Raw genomic sequence first — 21,482 nt, 5'->3', positions numbered from 1 at the left:
TAACTCAAATGCATCGCTAATTAATACACTAAACTTTTAGTCTGAATATATGATTCCTTTTTTGAATTCCAAAGAAAGTAGATCAGCTCCTGTGTCACAGAGAATCCAAAACTCGGTCGAGAATTTCAACATAACCGAAATTATCGAGCTAAAATCAATTGGTGAATAATCATGTATGTTCCTCACACAAAAAATCTTTAATCTAAAACAGTTATCTTTGCACAATGCTATGCAATAATATCCCTGAACCAATCATCCTAGCTCTAACATGGTGCAACATTGTGAGAAATCTTGTTTTGAGCATAGGAGCATATACTCCTGCTACCCATGAAAAATATTAAAAAATATAAACAAAAATTTGGCGCTTATATGTTGACATTATATGTGTGCACGTTAAATTTTTCGGAAAAATGGTACTTTTGTGTCTTGTGTGTAAAAAAATAAAGAAATGCCTTGTGAAAATGCCTTTTTAAGCAGCAAAATTTGTGTTTTTTTGCACACGACATATAAAATGTTGTTTTTTGCGAAATGACTTTGGATGTTGATAAAACCAGTAGTGGAACCTGGGGCCGCATGTTCCCAAATCTTATAACCTACGCCGCACTTGAACCCACATATAAAGCTATTTCAAAAAAAAAAACATAACATAAGTGTAAGCTTTGAAACTTATGTTGCAACATTCTCGTTTTCTCATTTTCCAAGAAATATCTTACAAGAATTTGCATAGCTAAGTTTTGCTTCAATATCTATGCGCATGACTTTTTCAAGAAGTTTTCGACAGTATAATTTTTCTGATAAATAGATAATATTTCATTAGTTAGTTTTATAATGAAAGTTAGACTCAAATTTGAAGAGGGCTTTATAACCACTAATGGAGATAGTAAGATAGTATAAGTTTGTAATGCTACGATTATTGTGTTGCATGGATCTCTAAAAAAGGGTTGGGCTACCAGTACCGCTCGAGATTTTGAGTTCAAGCATTCAGATTTCTCTGCATCATTGAAGCATCCCTGCATGCATGGGCTCCACACGGTTTTGCAAAGTCGCTTTTGGAGGACTTCCCCATCTTTCCGTGCCGATCGCCGATCGGGCATCCTGCTTGATTCGCGGCCTTTTTCTAGCTTCTGAGTTCTGACCCGTGTAGGTGGCAAGCACACCCCTCGCTCGAATTGACACTGTGCTACGGCAGCAGTTTGATGGTGGTTGATTAGATGAAAGCAATGTGTGCAGGTAATCTGGCAAGCGATTGACCCGAAGCTGTACCTCTAGGGCTCCAGCTGCATTTCTCAGACAAGATGACGACGGTCCCATCAGCTAGCGGCAAAAATGTCAGTAGCTGACTACTCACTGTGGCACAGAAGCACAATCTATTTATAGTCTATGTTGAAGGACTACATGTTATAGATAATAAATAAAGTAAAGTTGTGAGCCAGTAGATTGTGATTCTCTACATGTTGTAGAGATGGTAATAAATACAACAAAGTTGTGCATCAGTAGATAACCTCCACGAGAAAACCATTTTTATCATTAAAACCTTATCATTTTTTACATAGCCAAAGCGATCAATTAATGACAAGCGCCCCATTCTAATAAGTACTATAAAGCTATGATCCACATCGTCTAGCCAATTGTCAGATATATTACTACGTGACGGGTACAAGGTAGAACCTACTTAGATGACCCACCGTATAGATTTGGCAAATTTGCAGTCAAAAAACAAGTATTTGATAGTCTCTCGTCACAGTGAGACCGAATACAAAATTTGTGCTTCTGTGCCAATTGTGTTTCACAAGGTTATTTTTAGTAAGAATTACACATACCATGCAAAAACGTTAGTCTTCAGCGAAATCTTCATTTTGTTATTTTTTTGTTATTATCAACTGAGATGTCTACCTAGAATAATGCTCTATACATGGAATCCATAGAGGATTTACCACTCTCGTGTAGATTTTAGCATAATTTGCCAGTCTTTTGCGTCAATTGGACTAGCGCCAACTGTTTTAGCAAAGCATCCCATGATGTTAGCCTGGAACCAACAAGATCTCTTCTGAGCTCCAGACCCCAACACCTCAGTGACACTATTGGATTTGGTTGCATTCCTCTTTGGAAGGTGGTCCTCCAAAAATAAAATTGTGGATTAGAGCGCGCCACTCTACCAAAAAAAACTTTTTGTTCCGAGAGTTTGTTGAAGAAAAAAACCACTTAACTTTATCATAAGTCTTTTCGAAGTCAATCTTTAATATTACACCATTCAACCTTTTCCGATCTAGCTTATGGATTGTTTCATGTAAGGTTACTTCTCCATCTAGGATATCCTTCTTGCACGCGAGCAGTCTGAGTGGAATGAACGACATGATCAACCACTGAATTAAGCCTAAGAGTTGCGGTTTTCGTGAATACCTTGAAGCTAACATTAATAAGATAGATAGACCTATATTGTGGAATTCTTTGGGCTTCATTAACCTTTTGAAAAAATATCTCACCAAAATTTAGGCGAAATAGGTCTTGGTGCCCAACATGAAGAGCGCTGAATAATTCTAACATGCCCGACTTAATGATCTCCCAAAAGTTAATAGAACTTAGCTGGGAAAACATCTGGTCCAGGGGTTTGTTGTGCCCACTTGAAAAATCGCCTTTTTTGTACTTCTTCGTATGATAAGGTAAAGTAAGAGAGCATCTTCCTTCTTGGAAACTCGGGGAATGTCATCTGTTTGGAACTCATCTATTGAGAAGTTTCCATCTTCTGCTCCCAAACAGATTTTAGTTATGTATGATTTGAGTTGCTCATTCCACTAGATCGTGTCCTCATCATGTATAAGAGAGTGAATAAGTTTCTTCCGGTGTCTCGCAGCTTGCGCACTCAAGGTGGAATTCCTCATTTTGATTTCTGTTTCTTCCATTTGCGACATTATGAAAGTATCTTGTATTCAAATCAGCTTCCAAAATGAATTATTCGAGTTCATCTTATCACAAAAAACAAGCAATCTTCGTATTGGACTTTTTAGTTCAATCTCTTGTGTAGACAACGATCTTACTTCTGCAAATGGCCTTTCATCCATAATGTACGATAGGCGAAGTTTTTGTTTTGTTTTTAGCTTCCGTGTCATGTGCCCTACCTATCCTCCAAGGTACTTACACATTGTGGGCAGTTTATTGTTCTGTCTTTGCATAGGATTCTAGTTGGCTACATGTTTCTCCCATACCTTTTAACCATATCAAGAAATCCCTCACAATGTAGCCATCCAAGTTCAAACTTGAATTGACACTTCCGCTTAGGTCTAGACATTCCATAGGTTAGCGGAATAGGAGCATGATCCAACATTGTCTCTAAACATGTTAGAGCCCGTGCCATGACAAGTGAAAATTTAGAGTCCCAATATGTGTCCAAGAATACACTGTCCAACATATGTTGGCTCTAGAATGCTATTTTTCCAAGTAAATTTCCTTCCAATCATTGAAATCTCTTAAATCTAAAGTGTAAATGACAAAAGGTCAAAGGATATCGATTCTACCTTTACTCTTCTTTTGTGAAAATCTTAGCAAATTAAAATCTCCGCCTACGAGAATATGATACGAATTGTCTTTTGCCAAGTTAACCAAATCATGAAGTAAGACAAGTTTATAATCTTCCTAGGCTGCTTCGTACACGGCGACAAGACTTCATGTGAAATTGTCAGTTTTGCTGCGGATATGGAATTTTACATGATAATCTCTTTCCGAACTAGCCAACACATCCATTACGTACGTTCTGGCGCCAAGTAGTAAGCCCCCAAATCTATCACGTGGCAGACGAGAAATCCAGGTAAAGTCTATGGTACCAGAAAGGCGGTTCAGCAGACTCACAGAGAAATCACGTCCACCTGTTTCCAAAAAAATCAACTTATGTTTCCAAAGACGATCAGCCATATGTAAATGTGTTTAGGCAACTGAAGAACACATCTGCTACTCATAAACATGTCATTTATTAGGAAACAATTGAAGATTTTAACACTATCGCCTTTTTAAGTGGCTTTTAACTCTTATTTTCTAAAAAGGTAGATTTAGATTTTTGGCAGAATATTTTTAGATCTTAAACACATTTTGAGCATTCTTCCAAACTCCGTAAAAAACTTTAGCCCGGCGGGCGGCCCGAAGTCCGAAGATGATACTGCCGCCGCTGCCGGCTTCGGAATCCCACGACGAAATGATGGGCGACCACCACCTGGCCGGAAAGGATGAGCCCTCTCCTCTCCTCCGGTCTTTGGCCACGCGACAATTATAATACGGCCTGGAAACCGCGTGGGCGCGCCAAACAAACTCCGCCGAGACGCGCGCATCATCCCCGCCACCACCACCTCCATCCCGAGCACACCAGACGAGACGAAGACGAGAGCGCGCGCGCCACCACCACCTAGCCCAGCAGCCTTGCCGGAGACATGGGCACCACCAACGAGATGATGCACCGCCACGTCCAGGCCGCCGTCCCGCTGCCCGCGCACTTCGCGGCGGCGGCCGGCGCCGGCGGCAGGGGCATGGCGCCGGCGCAGCACGGGAGCAGGCAGCGTGCGGGCCTGCCGCCGACGCCGCCCACCGGGGCCGGGTCCCACCCGCTCCACGCGGTGGCCGACGCGTGCATGCAGCAGATGCAGGACGACTCGGCGCGCGGCCGCAAGGCGCACCGCCGGTCCCGCAGCGACGTCCCGTTCGGGTACTTCCCGCCGCCGTCGCCCAAGACGGAGTCCTCCGCCTGGGGCCTCCCCTCCGCCGCCAACGGCGGCGACGACCTGTTCAACGCGTTCATGAGCATGGAGGCGGCCGGCATGGACGGGATGAACAGCTCCGACGGGGACAGCCGCGGGAGCAGCATGCCGGCGGCCGCCAACGGCGCCGACAGCAGCGAGAACGAGTCCGAGGACTACGGAGGCGGCGGGGAGAGCCAGGCGTTCCTCTGGGGCGACGGCGCCGCCGGCGGTGGCGGTGGGAGGAAGAGGAGCGCCGCCGGTGGGGAGCCGCCCGCGGGGGTGGCGGGCCGGCACGCCAGGAGCCTGTCCATGGACAGCCTCATGGGGAAGCTCAGCTTCTCCGCCGGCGGGGAGCCCAGCAAGTTCAGCCTCGAGTTCGGCAGCGGCGAGTTCACCCCCGCCGAGATGAAGCGCATCATGGCCGACGAGAAGCTCGCCGAGATGGCCCTCGCCGACCCAAAGCGCGTCAAGAGGTACGTAGGGCCCCGTCGTCACACTCACAAATCACAATGCGCGTCAATCAATGTACTGGCTAGAATACCACCTGTCTGTCGGCGCTGAGCTGACATGTCGTTATTTCCGCGGTGGCGCGCAGGGTGCTCGCCAACAGGCAGTCGGCGGCGAGGTCCAAGGAGCGCCGCATGCGGTACATCGCCGAGCTGGAGCACAAGGTACAAATCCTGCAGACGGAGGCCACCACTCTCTCCGCGCAGTTGACCCATCTACAGGTACACCCACCGTCCATCTATCTATGCCTGCACTGTGCAGGCACTGTTCTTGACGATTCATGGTTCCGGCGGTGCTGAATTTGTTCTTCCTGTCCTCTCGCAGCGCGATTCCTCGGGGCTGGCCACGCACAACAACGAGCTCAAGTTCAGGCTGCAGGCCATGGAGCAGCAGGCGCAGCTGCGCGACGGTGAGCAATTAACGACCGAGCTCTCATCAGTAGTTTCTCACGTTCTTTGCACAGACAGATAGATACGCCACACAAAACCTTCAGAAAGCTCTGTTCCGATCGCAGGTTGTGCTGATATCGACTGCAATTGTTGTTGTTGCTGGTCGTCGTCTGTTGCATTTGACAGTTAGTCGTTAACATGTAGTGCGACACTGATACGGCCGGTTAGTTGCCGGCATGTAGCCTGACGAAATCTATAATGCGTTTGTTTGTTGGTATAACCGGACTACGAGGCGACTTCGTCAGACGCCGGCTTCATCTTGATCCATTTCTTGGGATCTTCTACTTTATTAATACAAAAATGATCCCTTTGCCTAGTTCATGTCGCGATGTTGACGGGCACTAACCCTGTCACAAGAGGCCGGCAGTGTTAAGATACTAACAATAGCAGTAGTGCAATCATCTTATAGAATCCCACTCGTACTACATTAAGTACGTTATGGGTTCTTAATCTGCTTTGTTAATTGAGCATTCCACATTTGTAGGAGCACATCTGCAGAGTATTTAGCAAGCAGTTTATCCTGACCGCCATTTGCGTGTTTCCTCTTCTCTCTGAGCAGCACTGAACGAGGCGCTGACAGGCGAGGTCCAGCGCCTGAAGCACTCGGCGACGTCGTCGGAGCTCGCCGGCGACGCGGGCTCCTCCAGCAACCTTGCCCAGCAGATGCAGCTCCGCTGCCAGAACCAGATGCTAGAGCTGCACAAGCAACAGCAGCAGCAGATACCGTTCTACCAGCTGGAACAGCCGGAGCAGAACGGTGGCGCGTCGAGGACTCACGAGTCCAAATGATGGGTTCAGGAGGGAGGACGAAGATACGCAAGTTAATAGTCCTTTAGATGATCTGAAAAATGGTTTACGTTTCCTAACACATTTGTTTGATCTCTCGTCTGTAGCTGTTTGCGTCTGTCCGGGGAAATAACCCGGCAGTATTTTTTTTTTCTCTCTCTGAATGCTTATTATTTGTTCCTTTCCCAACACACATTGTGGCTGGAGCTAAAATGTCTGAACTAAATTCATTTGTAGTAGTGTCAAACTCTGTTGAGTAGTGTATGTAGCTGCGAGGTGTGCCACTCCTCTGAGATTATTTTATTTGGAAGATTGTTTGTTGAAAACTGATAATGAATTAGTACTCTGCAGAAATTTGGTACGACGTGGTACAGACTTTGCGCACATACACACGGGCATATATTTTCAGTAGTCAAAATAGTTGCAGATATTTGTACTAGAAAACTCTTCTCTGAATGGAATAATAGAAGTAGTTGCACATATTTAAAGATCATAATATGCTGAGTTCAATTTTAGGTTGCTATGAGAAACATTATTTTCCTCTACCTAGAGCGGGAGTGGTGTTTTGGAACATGGGAGCATATGCTCCCTATATTTTGAAATGCATCTTGCACATATTTTAAATTTCAAAAAATTGAAGCAAAAAATTCGCACGTACATCTTCATGTGCTACACGCTCACAAAGTCGTTTCATAAAAAATAAACTTATCATGTGACGTGTGTAAAAAAGACAAAATTCAGTGCTGAAAACAATGCTTTTCATATGATAAGTTTTCTCTTTTTTACATAGGTCACGAAAAATATTATTTTTTCGTGAAACTTGACGCATACACATATATTATGGAGATGTACATGTAGAATTTTTTATCAAAATTTTTCCACACTTCAAAATATGTTTTGTTGGTAGAGGGAGCATAGGCACCCAGGAGCCGAATTGAATTTCCGTAACCTAGAGGAAAATAATGTTTCTCATAGCAAGTGAATGCAAGTGAATGTATATTGTCATTTGATCTGATTGGCTCATGACGAACGTGGTCGGTAAGTCCCCGACTCGCCTCCCGTGTCGATCTGCTCGGGCGGCACCGGAGGCCCCAACCCTAGCCGCTTCTAGCACCCCCTCCCCGGCGTCCTCTCCCCCGCCGTTGGCCAGCCCGTGGCGGCGGCGGGTCCCTCTTGCCGCCTTCTCCTCTACCTCGAGTTCTCTCCCTTGGCTGTCCTGGTTCTGGTTCTCGAGGGCGTGGATATGGGCTTCGTCATGAGCGTGGAGGATGCTCTGGCCATGGAGACGCCATTCTCCCTCATTGAGGAGCTTGCTGAGCATTGGGCCCATGGACGCCGTCGGTGTCCTTGGTTGCCGCCGGTGCCGCGGGCTGGGGTTGTGCCCCACCCTTGCATGGATTCGGTGCCGTGCTCCACCGGATTTGACCAGGGTGGTTAGGTCGTGGTCATGGTCGAGATCCTGTGTGCGGGATCTGGTGTGTGGATCCAGTTTTGGTCCACGCGGATCTGATCTGCGTCGTCTTCTTCCTCAACCGGTGATCGCTATTGGGTGGGTTCTTTGTGGCTGTATGTGCGTTGGTGCGGCAGTGGGGGTGGCCTGCAGCGCGCTTGCGGCTTGTCTTCTCGGAGGCGAGTTAGGTTGGCTCCTGGATTCTTGAGCGGCGGCTCCTTATGGTGGAGATGGCGGCGCCTGGCGGCGGGTGCCACTGTGTGGGTCTTGGTTGGCAGTCTCGGTTGCGTGGGCAGCGGAATGTGTTGCGTGGGAGGCATTCGTGGTGTTGGAGTCCTCGTGCTCCTGCCCAGATCTTGGCATTGCCTACCGTGATCTGCTTCAGTTTCACCTCTCCGTTGTGCGAGGTATTGTTGCTGGGGATTCCATGGGTGGTGGTTGCTATTCGGGCGAAAGCCTTGCCCGACGTGGTCGGTGCCGGTGACGTTGATGCTCTCGAGGACCACTTCCCTCCTTGGAGGTGTCATTGTGAATCAAACCCCTCCACCATTGGCTCCGGGTGAAGACTCACGTCTGGTCTGTCGGTCGGGGCAGTGGAGGCACCTTGGTGCCTCTTCCTTCTTAAAGTCGCTGCCTTGGTAGCCTTTGGTCCTATTCGGCTAGTCGTCGTGGGTGTGGTGCTTGGGAGGCGACAATGTGGCTTTCGGAGTGGCAAGCTTCCCCGCGGCCGGTGTGCTCGGATTCTCCTCTTCTTTGATGGTCTTGCTTTCATTTGCATCTTGAGCTCTAGGGTGAGCGCTCCATCGTTTGTTGGTACGGACGTAAGTACGGTGCCCTCGACCCTAGGCGAGAGTGCAGGGGCACTCTTTAATGATGGACGAGATGCAATGTGAAGCAGTCTGTCTATGCTTGATGGTGATGAAGATCTTCTTCCAATGGTGTGACGTCTTCCTTTCCGCTTCCGCTCTACCTCGATCAGCGAATGTTTCGGTGGACGAAGATCCAAGCGTTTGCAGGCTGTGCGTCGTGTTGTATTTTCTTGTGTGATAGTGTTGTATTTTCTTGTGTGCCTGTTGTGTGGGTGATATTTGTAGCTGATTTCCTCATCATCTTGTAACTCTTGGCGTAAATGACTTTATTAATTTAAATCTGGGCGTAATGCCTTAGGTTTAAAACGAACGCGGTTGTGAGACTTGGGGCGTGATTGGGGCCAAATTTGGAGCTCCCGGGGCAGGACCTGGATCATGGTCACGGAGAATCGGCCCAAAAGTCATATTCTGGACTTTGTTTGTTTGCCTGGTCGTACACAAATAAACGTAGAGGCATGGTTGATTTCCTGTAGTTTCCGTTTCTGATTGAGCAAAGATAAACGAGTATTGTTTGCCGCCTAACTTGACATAGGAGAAACCACAATGAGATGTGATTACTACTTTCAAAAAATGGTGAGTTTACAATAGCACAACCAAAGACATTCAGAGCAGCATCATAACTAAAGTAGCGCACTAACAAGAATGGGTGCGACTATTTCTCAGTCGATTAAGACAAACTTCGTTCTCAGTCGACTAAGAACTAACTTCGTTCTTAGTCACATGATGTCATCAGATTTCAGTTGCAACTCATGTTACAACTCATGACTACACGAATCACGACGTAAATCAAATGGTGTAAGACTTCACTGAGCACGAAGTTAATTCTCAGCTAGCTGAGAAGTAGAAAACCCCAACAAGAATAGTAAAGAACCATAACATGGTTCTTAAGTTTAGGATCAGGTGCATCCCGTGCAACCTAACTACTAATTACGCCAGGAGCAAGCACACTACACTTATATCGACATCATCAACTGATAAATAAAGACATGTAATATCCCAGGTTTAGAGACGATCGAGGGGTATATTTTAGAAAGGGATGTGCATTGCATTGTAACTTACGGGGAAATTTCGCGCTTTTAAACAAAAACTGCATCGAAGGGGGACAAGTTTCTCTCTCGACACCTTACAGGGTTAGGGTTTCGAGAGTGCGATGAACTTGTTCCTACTTGTCTAAAATTAGGGTTTTGAGAAGAGAGAAGTGATATTGCATTAAAAATCTTAAGTTGCATGATTGAATTACAAGTTAAGTTGTTTGAATGAATTCAAACCAACTTTGAATTTGAATTTCAAATTCAAACATTAAATGGTTATCACATAATTCAAATTTGAGATAATTTAACAAACAATTATCATTAAGCAAGAATATAAGTAATACAACAATTACTTAAAGCTCATTAAGGAAAACTTGAGCTTTATTGATAATCACACACATTATACATTGTCTTTACAATATTCAGATTTGAATTATGGAATTACAACACATTACAAGAATTGAATAAATAGAAAAAGAAAAGGAAAATTACAAGTTATCTAAATAAACTAAACTACAAAGTGATTTTCATGAATTCTATGATCTTGCTGATCTTGAATTCATCCCGATCGAGCACTTGGTACCTGCACACATACACAAATAAACAAGTATTAAGCCAAGTGGCAAAGCCACTTGGCAGAGTTAGCAAACAATGGAATGAGATGGATATGCTCAAGTTTACGCCGAGCAGGTCCATGCCATAGATAGAATCAAGCCCAGGTGCACAGCACTTGCACACACACACAACCAGGCAGCTCACCAGGCTATGTGCATGCCCAACAGCACACACAAGCCAGGGGAGTCACCAAAATGGTGCCAGGCTCAGCTGTCGACCAGAAGAGCAAAGTGAGGATGATATAAAACCTTTTTCCATCCAAACCCTAAACATTCCATCGACACAAGCTCCTGGGTAAGTTCACCAAAAACAGCAAGAACACTTAGAACAGGAAGAACAACAAGCCACCAAAAACCATCCGAGGGACAGATTCATCAAGAGCGTCATCTGTGAGCAAGTACCGGATGGAGTAAAGCACCACAAGCTTGCAAGGAGGAGCGAGGGCAAGCAAACCAAGCATCACGAAGCAATCCTCTACACCAACACCTATTTCTAGGAGCTGGAGTGAGGTATACCACACAAGAGCCCGAGCAAGATCATATCTTGCTCATACTTAAGCATGCTTGCATCACGAGAGCACGAAGGGTAGGAAAACCCTGGGTGTATCATCATTTGGTTACTAAACCAATTGGTGCCGACAAGTACAACCAAGGCTAAAAGGAAAATAAACCAGGGAACACTGGTTGTGACAACACAGTGTCAAAACCAGAGAAATCCAGCATGGATTTACTCCTTGTAGTCATTCAGGTTCACAAAGCACCCATTAGCCTAGCTAAACCATCAGATTGACAGGCAACATGTGCCTATCCTATTTATCAACATCAAGGCTACTGGAAATTCACTAAGTGGCTAGCCAGTGAGCATCTATCCATCACAGAAAGCCACCAAATAGGGGAGCTACCCTAGGGCGAGCATATGACTACGCCGGGGTCACCTCAAACCCTAGAACGACCAAACCAACAAGCCAAATACAATTATCATCACCCCGATTGGGTTCAAAGAAGGGCTAGGGTTCCCAACCACTCGTGGGCATCCATCTAGCCTAAGCCAATCAAATGTGATGATCATTATCTGTATCACGGTTCACATCAATTATCCACTCAATCAATAAAGGCAACACGGATAACTGATAATAACAAGTAAATCATGAAACGAGACACATGCTAATGATCCAGGAGGATCACTCGCAAGCATCAGTCGATGCTTGAGCAAGCACCAAGACCGATCTGTGCCACACACATACACATAAATAGATAATTAAATAATTGTATCCGAGAAGCACATCCAAGGCGGGATGAACCTCTACATCAAGATAAATTAGTAAAGCACTTGGTGCTCATCACCGAATCATGCGGTTAAACCAGCGAGTAATGCTCAATCAAGCATACACATGAAATTGAGCACAAGGGACAACATACCAGTGCCCTGGAGCTTGCAAATTGCAAGGAATACACATGGTAATCAAGCCAGGGCAGCCAAATTGAATACACATGAGTGTCTAGCAAGAATTAAGCCTAGCTAATAAGCAGAATAGGACAGCACCGTAGCTAGAATTCATGGCAGTAGCACAATCAGCAGCAGCACACGCCACACAGCAAGCTAGGCGCAACAGAGCAGCAGCAACAGCACGGCAGGCCCTCCATGAGGAGGAACGCCTTGGCTAGAGCTACTGAGAGAGGAAGAAGAACAGGACATAAGAGAGAAGAAGCGGTGGAGGACGTACCAGGGTCGAGCTGGCCAACCACCATGGCGGCCACGGCGGCACACGCCAGGGCGCGGCGGCGCCAGGCCAAGCCAGGCCATGGCGGCGCCACAGCACCACCCCATCGTGGCGGCCACAGCACCATCACGCCGGAGCTTGGGGAGCCACGGGATCAAGCGGATCCCGAACCCTAGGCATGGCGGTGAGGGTCGATGACGAGCGAGGGACAGCGTCAGCTCCAAATCGACGCGGAGGGAGCGAATCGCCGTCGTCTGGTGGTTCGATTGCGCCCCATGGCGTAAGCCATGGCGGCCGGAGACCGCCGGAATCGGCCGGCGACGGTGCGGGCGACGCAGGTCGCCAGTGAGAGCGGAGGGGATTAGGGTTAGGTCGAGCGGTGCGAGGTGAGGGAGTGAGCAAGCGACCGCTCGGGCCGGTTGGACCCGAGCTGGTTTAGCCCAACCCATCGGGCCACCCCGACGAGTGGGCCCGGGGGCAAAAATGATTTTTCACAATTCAATAAAAACATGAAACTTTGAAATTCAATAGAAAATTGATAAAAGCTCTTAAAAATAAATTAAAAATATGAAAAAGGATCAGCATAAAATTCTCTATTTAAATAAAATATCAAAGAGAATTTTTGAAGAAAATTAAGAATAAGTCCTATTTTGAGGATTTAAATAATGATTTAAATCACACATATTATTTTCAATAATGAAAATAAGTCCATTAATGCAATTGGACTTTCAAAACACCTTGACAATATTTCAAGGTTGTATTTACCCTGAACAGAGTATCTCCAAATCCATCTTAGTACTAACCTCTCATAAAATAACAACGACATCGGAAGGGGGGAACAAACCCTAAAACTGGAATCATGCATAATGGCTTCTTTAACCGTTGCCCTTATCGGACAATGATGCTATTTTTCAGAACCAGAGGACAAGGGTCATTCCACACCATCCAACTGCAAATCTTTGCAGTGTTCAGGCAAGTTCATCACTTGCTCATGTCATTTGAGTATTTCTATCAAATTACTTGCAAAGTACTATGGTTATCACTATTGCATAAAAACCAAAACCACTACTTTCATAACTATGAATATGACTATGTGGTGGGCAATGGAACCATGGATTGTGTCGATATGGTGGAGGTTCCATTGCAAGGGTTTATATCCATCTAGGATTAAACAACAAATGTCGCCAGTGATTCTTGTGTCGTAATAACCGTGTTAACCATAAGATCCGGAGTGGGACGGAGTAGTCAAAAGTGTTTCCACCTCTCGTTCATCAATGGATGCGCTTTACCGTAGTACACTTGTGATCCAAGGGGGCAAGCGGTGAGGCTCGGGGAGTCCTAAGTCCCCACGGCATAGTCCGTAGTACACTTGTCGCCCGAAGGAGCAAGCGGTGAGGCTGGGGAGTCCTAAGTCTCCACGGTATTGCGGTCTATGATGGGTTGCAGCTACCGGCGTAGGAGTGTATGGTAGAGCCCAAGCATCGTCGTCGTGGTCGGGGCCCACCTTGAAATCTACGGGAATAATGGGACCGGCGTGGACCCGGGGTCGGGGCATGCAACAAAGGGTGGGTGTTCGAGGTAGCGGAGGAACATGATTGGCTAGACCTTATACCGGGCCTCACACCAAAGGAAGTGTGGACGAGAACTAGACTCGGTTGGCACCAAGGTTAAGATCTCTTATGGGTAAAGCAACACACCTCTGCAGAGTGTAAAGAACTGTGACCTGTCACTCCCTGTTCCGGGATGAGGAACTGCGAACGCAACCGGAAAGGAGCTCCATGAAGTTCTAGTAAACCGGTGAAGGCTGACGGACATAGCTCTTTGAAATAAAAGCAATCTCTTGAAGAAATGTTTAACACAACTTGCATTGGTATTAGACTTTCTGGTCTAATATCGTAGCTAGTGCATTAAACACCTCTTTCCTATAATGAACTTGTTGAGTACGCTCGTACTCATCCCACTCTTAAATCCCTTGCTTAGATTGTCTGAATCGTCTGGAGGAGAACTACGACAACCCTGAAGGAGCCGAGATCATCGGCTATGAAGAACCAGACCTCTCGGGAGGTATTGAAGGCGTAGACTATCTCATAGTCTACGGAACCGGGGAGGCTTCCGGTGGAGATCAAGCCTAGAAGCACCAAGTAGTAGTTGTAGCCGAGCAGTGGGAACACCTAGTATTTAGCTGTTCGTGGTAATAAATGTATAACCTAGTGAAACTTCTGTATTGTAAGTTAAGGTGGGTTCGCCTCGAACCCAGGGGTATTCCTCTTAGGACCCAAGAGGAGCTCCAAGACAATATATGTTTGATGCTTGTAATAATAAGTGAATGAGTTATGGACCCTGCTATGTTCTGTTGTACTACTCTGAGGGATGTAATATTTGCGGAATGGTACTTCGTGAATGTTATATCAACGACTAGCATACTACAACATGCAGTGGTATGCAGGGTCACCACAAGTCATGACGAAGAAGATCAAATGTCATGGCATCTACAAAGGAACATCGCCTTGCAAGAGCTTTTGTTCCTGTGTAGCGTCATCTTGAAGGCATCACTACTCAGCTTGAAAATGACTATGTTTTATGTCGGTTAACCACAAGGTGTTGCCCGATCTTCACGAATTGACCAAAGGGAGAGAGCAGAAAACGAAGAACACGATGAACTCACACGAAAAACAGCCAGATAGAAATGAATTTTCTCTCGATGGCTCGAATTAATCATCCGGAGAGAGAGACTGCAAGGTAGAATCTCGGAGGACATATCGATGAAGGATCGGTAGAATCCGTTGTGGGAGAGAGTGGGAGCTAGGTAAAATCTCGGTTGCATGAGAGACTTTGCACCATTAGAATGACACACAAGAGAAATTGATCCTTTAAAGAGTGCCTTAGATACAACTCAATAGTTTGTAGCTAATGAGAGGGTTCCCTTGAATCCCATAGGGATGATATGGGAACCAATACTCATTCTAAATCTTATCTACGGTTTCTAGGTGGGGGTCCTTATATAGACCAGTAGGGTTACTTTGGGAATAAACATTACAATTCATGGGGTTACATTGGCTGGGACTAGCTCATATTCGAATTGGTCCGTTCACTTAGGTCAGAGATTCTGGGGTGACATGCCAGAGATTCCGGGGCCAGCAAAAGATTTAGGACGAGCTTCTAGCCATGTTCCGGCCTTGCATGTGTCTGGCGCGCATTTGGGGCCGAGTTTGGTGGGGGCAAATATATTTCAGACCGTGGGGCCGGAGACTCTGGTATGGTGTAAGGGTATATTGCCCCTATGTGTGGTTTTGGTAATTAATGACAACCCCTATGGACTAATTTTTTCATTGAGTTTATATGAAGGAATATTCCATAGGTACTACTTGTACTCCATATGTTGGATTCAAGTATGGATGCCATGAAGATAAAGATATACCTTGTGTACTGGCATCAAGATCATCGGTTTGAACATATATATGTGATATGATCAAGAAGATGAAATGAAGATGGAGTTCTTATGTGGAACTCAATATTAGCCATGCTCTATCTTAAGTGAGTATGAGAAGATACAAGGTTGAGTTGGGCAAGTTCAAGATGAGCATCTTGAGTGGATCACATTCTTGAAGCTTGCCGTCCATTTGGTGATAATGGACATGTGAAGATGTGCATCAATGGAGCTTTCCCATCATAGTGTATGGGGGAGCATTTGTGAGTCTTCACGAAGCAACATTGATCAAGTGAGGCATTCCGTCTTGTGTAGAGCTTGAAGTGTTATCAACAAGATCAAGCGGGATGCGCAAGGCAAAGGTATGACCTTGATAGGTTTTCCTTTTACTGGTCTCAAGGTGGTTGTTGGGAGACCGGATTATAGGATAGATAGCCGCACTATTAAGAGGGGAATTCGGTTGAGTAACTTGATCACATCGTCTTAGGGAGCTCAATCCTTTGCATACTTTGTATATCCTTATTGCTTCTTGGTGTTTCTTGGTGTGAGGTTCTTGTGCTTGTTGCTAGCTTTACAACAAGCGCAAGTTCATCGAAAACGGAGTTCGCATGCATCTTCTATTGCGTTTTCGAGGTTGGTTGATTTTACCGATTATTCATGATATAAGGTTCTACTTTTTATATTCATGATAAAATCCCCTCCTACAGATTCTTGTGTTTTCACTTTCTATAGGATAGCATTTGTTGTTATCTTTCAAACAAAACTGGTTTCACTCGAATCGGTGTTTGGGAGCATTTGCTATTAAAGAAAAGGGAAAAATGAGAAAAGAATAAAAAGAAAAGAAAAAGAAAAGGGGGGGGAGCCGGCCGGCCGACCGGCCTGACCGGCCCAACCGGCCGAAACCGGCCCGGGCGCTGACGCCGGCCGGGCCCCTTACTGAGGCGGCCCCGGTCCGGTCCGGCCACGGGCCCGGCAGCCGCCGGCCCACCTGGCACCCGCCTCGGCCTGACCGGCCTCCTGGCCGGGCTGGGCCTTCTCCGTCCCCGCGCGGCCCACCTGCCCGACGCGCCCCCACGCCTATCTGTCGCCTGTGCAGCTCGCAGCTCCGCCCGGATGCAGGTCCGGCTGGGCCGGATCCCAGACCGGCCTGTCCGGCCTCAGCTCCGGTCAGCCGGCTGGGCCGCCGGCTGGGCACTATTCTGGCCCGATTTTCTTTGATTTTCTTTGTCTTTTTCTCCTCAACGGTTATTTCTTCCTTCTAACTATAAATAGCCTTCTCCCACCTTGAGTTGAGTTAGTTCTTCCCATTCTCTCTCCTCCATTGTTGCCTTTGAAGAACTTGCTCTCTCTCTCTCTCTTGTCTCCCCCCATGGTTCTTGCTCATTCTTGAGGGATCTAAGAGAGGAGATCTAGATCTACACTTCCACCAATCCATTTCTCCTCTAAGTGAGGGGAACTCTTGGGATCTAGATCTTGGAGTCTTTTGTTGACTTTCCCCATTGTTCTTCCTCTCCAATCTCATCCTAGCATTTGTTGTTTGGGTGGGATTTGAGAGTGAAGGACTTGAACACCTCTAGTGTTCTTGCTTTGCATCATTGCATAGTGTTGAGCTCTCCACCACGATTAAGTTCGAGTGAGAGACCGTGAGCTTGTTATTCTTGGAGGGAGACCTCCTAGTTGGCTTGGCGGTTGGTGCTCCGGTGATCTCTTCAAGAAGATTGTGAAGAGGCCCGGGCTTCTCCTTCGTGGAGCTTGTGAAGTGGTTGTGGAGCTTGCCATCTCCGGAGCGGAGGAAAAGCTAACCATAAGGAAAGATCCATTATCCTTCGTGGATGTGGTTCAGAGAATAGGGTGAGCCTTCGTGGCGCGGGGAATCCTTCGTGGGACCTCCACTCCTCCAAACGTGACGTACCTTCTTGCAAAGGAAGGGAACACGGGAATACATCCTCGTCTTCGCGTGCCTCGGTTATTTCTATACCCGAGCTCTCTTTCCTTGTGATAGCCATCGTGCTTGAAGCACATATATCTTGCTATCACTTGTCCTACATATATCTTGTGCCTATCTTGCTTAGCTCTAGTTGCTATTGTTACACTTAGTTGAGCTTAGCATATTTAGGGTTTGTGCTTGTAAACTAAACGATAGTTTAATTCCGCATTCTTACAAGACAAATCCGCAAGAGTTTGTAATTGCCTATTCACCCCCCCCCCTCTAGGCGACATCCCGATCATTCAATTGGTATCAGAGCAAGGTCTCTCCTTGTTTAAGGCTTCACCGCCTCGAGAGTAAAGATGTCGGCTAGTAATTTAGTGCACAATGACACAATTATCTTTGTTGGCACAAATTATCTTTTGTGGCGAAATTGCTTGCTTTGCAATCTTCGGACCTTGTGTCCAAACATTGAGCAATTTCTAGATGTAGGTTTTTCTCCTCCGATGGATCCTCAAAATCTATCTTTAGAGGATGAGAAAAACTTACATCTTGAAGCTCTAGTATCTAATGAGCTTTTATTCTCCTTGAGACCCGATTTTCGTAGGTTCTTGATATATATAAAGCAAAAGTCGTCTCATGAGATGTGGATCAAGCTTAAAGAAATGTTTGGTGGATCCACTTCTCATTTGGTCGGTGGTGTCTCCGAGGAGCTCTCTTCCCCTTCACATCATGAAGAGCTCCAAGTTGCTTCCACATCCGGCCGTGATGATTTATCATCTACTTCCACTTCACCAACGTGTTGCAAGACACAAGGTAATGATATGGTGAGTGGTGAGGAAAATTGCAATGATGATATTATGCTCAATAGTGATGATTCTTCATCTCTATCCCATTGTAATGCTTTCTCTTTGGACTTAAACACATCTAGCATTGAAAATAATCTACATGCTTGTGCTGATAGTCCTTGCATATCATGTGTGAATTGCTTACATAGATCTCATGATGATATGCTTGCCTTGTCTTGCTCCCATAATCAAAATGCTTCTATTTCCTCTAGTTGCTTGTTGACTAACAATGTAGAGGAAACCAAACACTCTATGGATCAAGACACGATTTCAAATGAGGATTCAAGAATATCTTCATCCTCATCCTCCGGTATGCACATGTGCCTTATGGCAAATGGATCAAAGGTATCTCCTACTTTGACTCCTAACACATCCTCTAATGATGAGAATGATGATGATGATAATGGTGACACAGGCATCCCAAATGGGCCTGCCAAAGATAGTACCCGGGGTTTAATGAAGGCCCACTACCCGAAGAATAAGAAGGTTCGAGAGCCCAAGATATATTAAGGAAAGTAGAGTTGTAATAGGAAGTGTTGTTTGTAATCTGGCGGGATGAGTTAGAAACCGTCCCGGACTCTGTAACTTGTACAAAACGAAACCCTCGGCTCCACCTCTTATATAAAGGGGGAGTCGAGGGACGGGGAGATCATCAAATCATTGTTCACAAACCCTAATTTTCGTAATCGTCGAGTACTTTTCGGCTGAAACCTTCGAGATCTACTTGCCCTCTACTTCTAACTAAACCCTAGCCTATAACCCGTAGGCATTGACAAGTTAATCCCTTGTCAATTGGCGCCGTCTCGTGGGAATTAGAGGCGTAAGGATCCGATCTCGATGGCACGCTCAAGATCTTCGACATCGTCAACCGGAAGCAACACTATGGATCGAGGTAAACAGATCGCTGCTGGTCTTGTTGATTTTGTTCCTCACCCACCCTCCCGTTTGGATGCATATGCGTATCTGGCGGAGCCCATGAAGGTGACGTTCGGAAGGTTTCACTTTCGCGTCGAAAAGGAAGGATCGTATCGTGTCGAAATTCCGATTTCGTCGGGATCGTCGGCGGTCGATTCCGATTTTTCAAGCTGTGCATCGTCAACCGAGTCAGGAGAAGAAGAAACTTCGGCAACACGTTATGTCAGCACCAGAGCAAGAGAGAAACTCGCCAAGATCTTCAGCGACATGTCGTTTGAGTCATCTCGCGGACTCATATATAAGCGATGGCTCAAGCGATGTCGACAGATTACGACTTCATCGACAAATCTATCACAGTGGGCAAGGTCTTCATCAATCTCAACAATGATGTCACCAAACCCAACATAGATCTGAGTACAAAATATCATCGATTTATGCTATCGAAAATCAAGAGGAAACATCGGAGGCTTTCGACGATTTGGGTAATCCCTATGTCGATCCCTCAGATCTAAGGAGAGGTATGGGCACTAAATATGTCGGGCCCACACCACGTGTCAGAGTTCAACTTCCACAAGCAGCCTGGGATAGAGCTGCAAAAGCTTTAGATGGTTCGGAGCCAATGACGACAACGGCTACGGCTCGAGAGCTGCAAGCTTATCAATATAGGCTCGCACGAACCGCCGGAGAAATAGAAAAACAGACGACTGAGTTGAACGAGAGAAAGGAGGCAGCTTCGCATCCAGCGCGGAGAAGGGCAGATCTAAGTCGACAATCTAGAGTTTCGGATGATAGCCATAGGGAGGCTCGGAACGAGAGGAAGATCAAGGTTACAACACATACCCGAAGCGGAAAGAGAGCACCTAGTTCAAAACCTCGACATGTCCTTTATGTCGATAGATACAAGAGGAAACATTATCCCTAAGACACCGTAAGCTGGGTATATGGCGACACAAGCTTACATCCTCGCATCTAGGCCACCCCGGGTGATCCAAGGGAAACATTATACAATATGGCGTTAGCAGGGTTGGAGCTATGGGGACGGCGTTCGTATCAACGCCTCCCGAAGGAACGGCAAGGCAAAATAGTCCACGACCTGCAAGCAGCAACGGCGGCAGTCCATGAAGGACCAAGTGGAGCAAGAGACACGGGAGCACAAGCAAGGGTCGATAGAGCAAGGCAAAGCGAAGGGATCATCGGAAATCCCCGGAGCTTAACGACGAGGATATGTGCGGCCTGCCGTGCTTCACAAGGAGAGTACGAAAAACTCGAGTCCCTTCGGGATTTAAGTTGCCCGATCACTTCAAAAATTCGACGGCTTGCAAGATCCGGAGGATTGGCTAGTTGATTACCTCGAGACGGTGAAGTTAACTCGGATGGACTAGGGCAACAGCCATGCAAAGTATTCAGGTGCACTTGAGTGGAGCCGCACGATCTTGGATCAAAAGCTTCCTCCGGGATCTATCGACAGTACTGGGAAAGTTTCGAGGACGTATTCGTCAAGAACTTAAGATCTACGTGCAAAAACACTGCGTCGTTAGAAGAGCTGAGAGCATGTCGACAAAAGCCAGACGAGTCAATGAGAAAATATATACAAAGATGGAACATCATCAAAAACTCGGCAGAAAATATATCTGACGAGAGAGCAATAGATGCGTTTGTCGCAGGAATTAGGCGTGGAGATTTTGTCGAGGACTTGGGAAGGACCAATCCAAAGACAGTATCCGCGTTGATGGAGATAGCAAATAGATGGGCGGATGGAGAAGACGCTGTCCACAATAAACGACACGAGTCGCCGAGGAGGAGGACCGTGGTCGAAATTATCAATCGAGGCGACGATTTCCTCGGCAATACCCGAACTATGACGCCCCGGGGCAAATTTCGGCAGAGTTTCGGGCAAACACAGGAGGAAACAATAGAGATGATTATCAAAGAAGCAATGAGCAGCGAGGTGATAATAGGGACGACTTCCGCAACAGGCAAAATAGCGGGCCAAGGTTTCCAAGGCCTTTCGTGTCCCCTGAAGAAATGTTGAACGGACCGTGCCAGATGCATTTTTTCCTCGACAGCAACGGGAAAAGACAGTCAGGGCACTGCGAGAAAGACTCGTCGAAATTTTCAGGCAATGTTCGGATATGCGAGAAAATGCTCACGCTCGAGCGGACGACAGAAATCCTCGGGAGCCCGGGAGTGAGGTTCACCTACCACCACCTCCCGCGA

General features: G+C 46.4%; 1 protein-coding gene across 1 annotated transcript; it reads left to right on the top strand.

Moving 5' to 3' along the window:
* The first annotated feature begins 4,415 nt into the window (after positions 1-4,415).
* Positions 4,416-6,693, top strand: LOC124649235 (bZIP transcription factor 30-like). The gene is made up of 4 exons (XM_047188887.1): positions 4,416-5,194; positions 5,317-5,449; positions 5,553-5,637; positions 6,237-6,693. The coding sequence occupies exons 1-4, from the start codon at positions 4,416-4,418 to the stop codon at positions 6,464-6,466; spliced, it is 1,227 nt and encodes a 408-aa protein (XP_047044843.1). The 3' UTR covers positions 6,467-6,693.
* Positions 6,694-21,482: the final 14,789 nt, after the last annotated feature.

The sequence above is a fragment of the Lolium rigidum genome, chromosome 4, assembly GCF_022539505.1.
Source record: "Lolium rigidum isolate FL_2022 chromosome 4, APGP_CSIRO_Lrig_0.1, whole genome shotgun sequence".
Lineage (NCBI taxonomy): Eukaryota > Viridiplantae > Streptophyta > Magnoliopsida > Poales > Poaceae > Lolium > Lolium rigidum.
Note: the sequence above shows the minus strand (reverse complement) of the source record. Positions and strands in the feature narration are given on the sequence as shown.

Coding starts and splice junctions, on each gene's coding strand:
- LOC124649235 (XM_047188887.1), top strand. CDS start 4,416: ATGGGCACCACCAACGAGATGATGCACCGCCACGTCCAGGCCGCCGTC. Junction 5,195..5,316: donor GACCCAAAGCGCGTCAAGAG/GTACGTAGGGCC, acceptor GGTGGCGCGCAG/GGTGCTCGCCAACAGGCAGT. Junction 5,638..6,236: donor GCAGGCGCAGCTGCGCGACG/GTGAGCAATTAA, acceptor CTCTCTGAGCAG/CACTGAACGAGGCGCTGACA.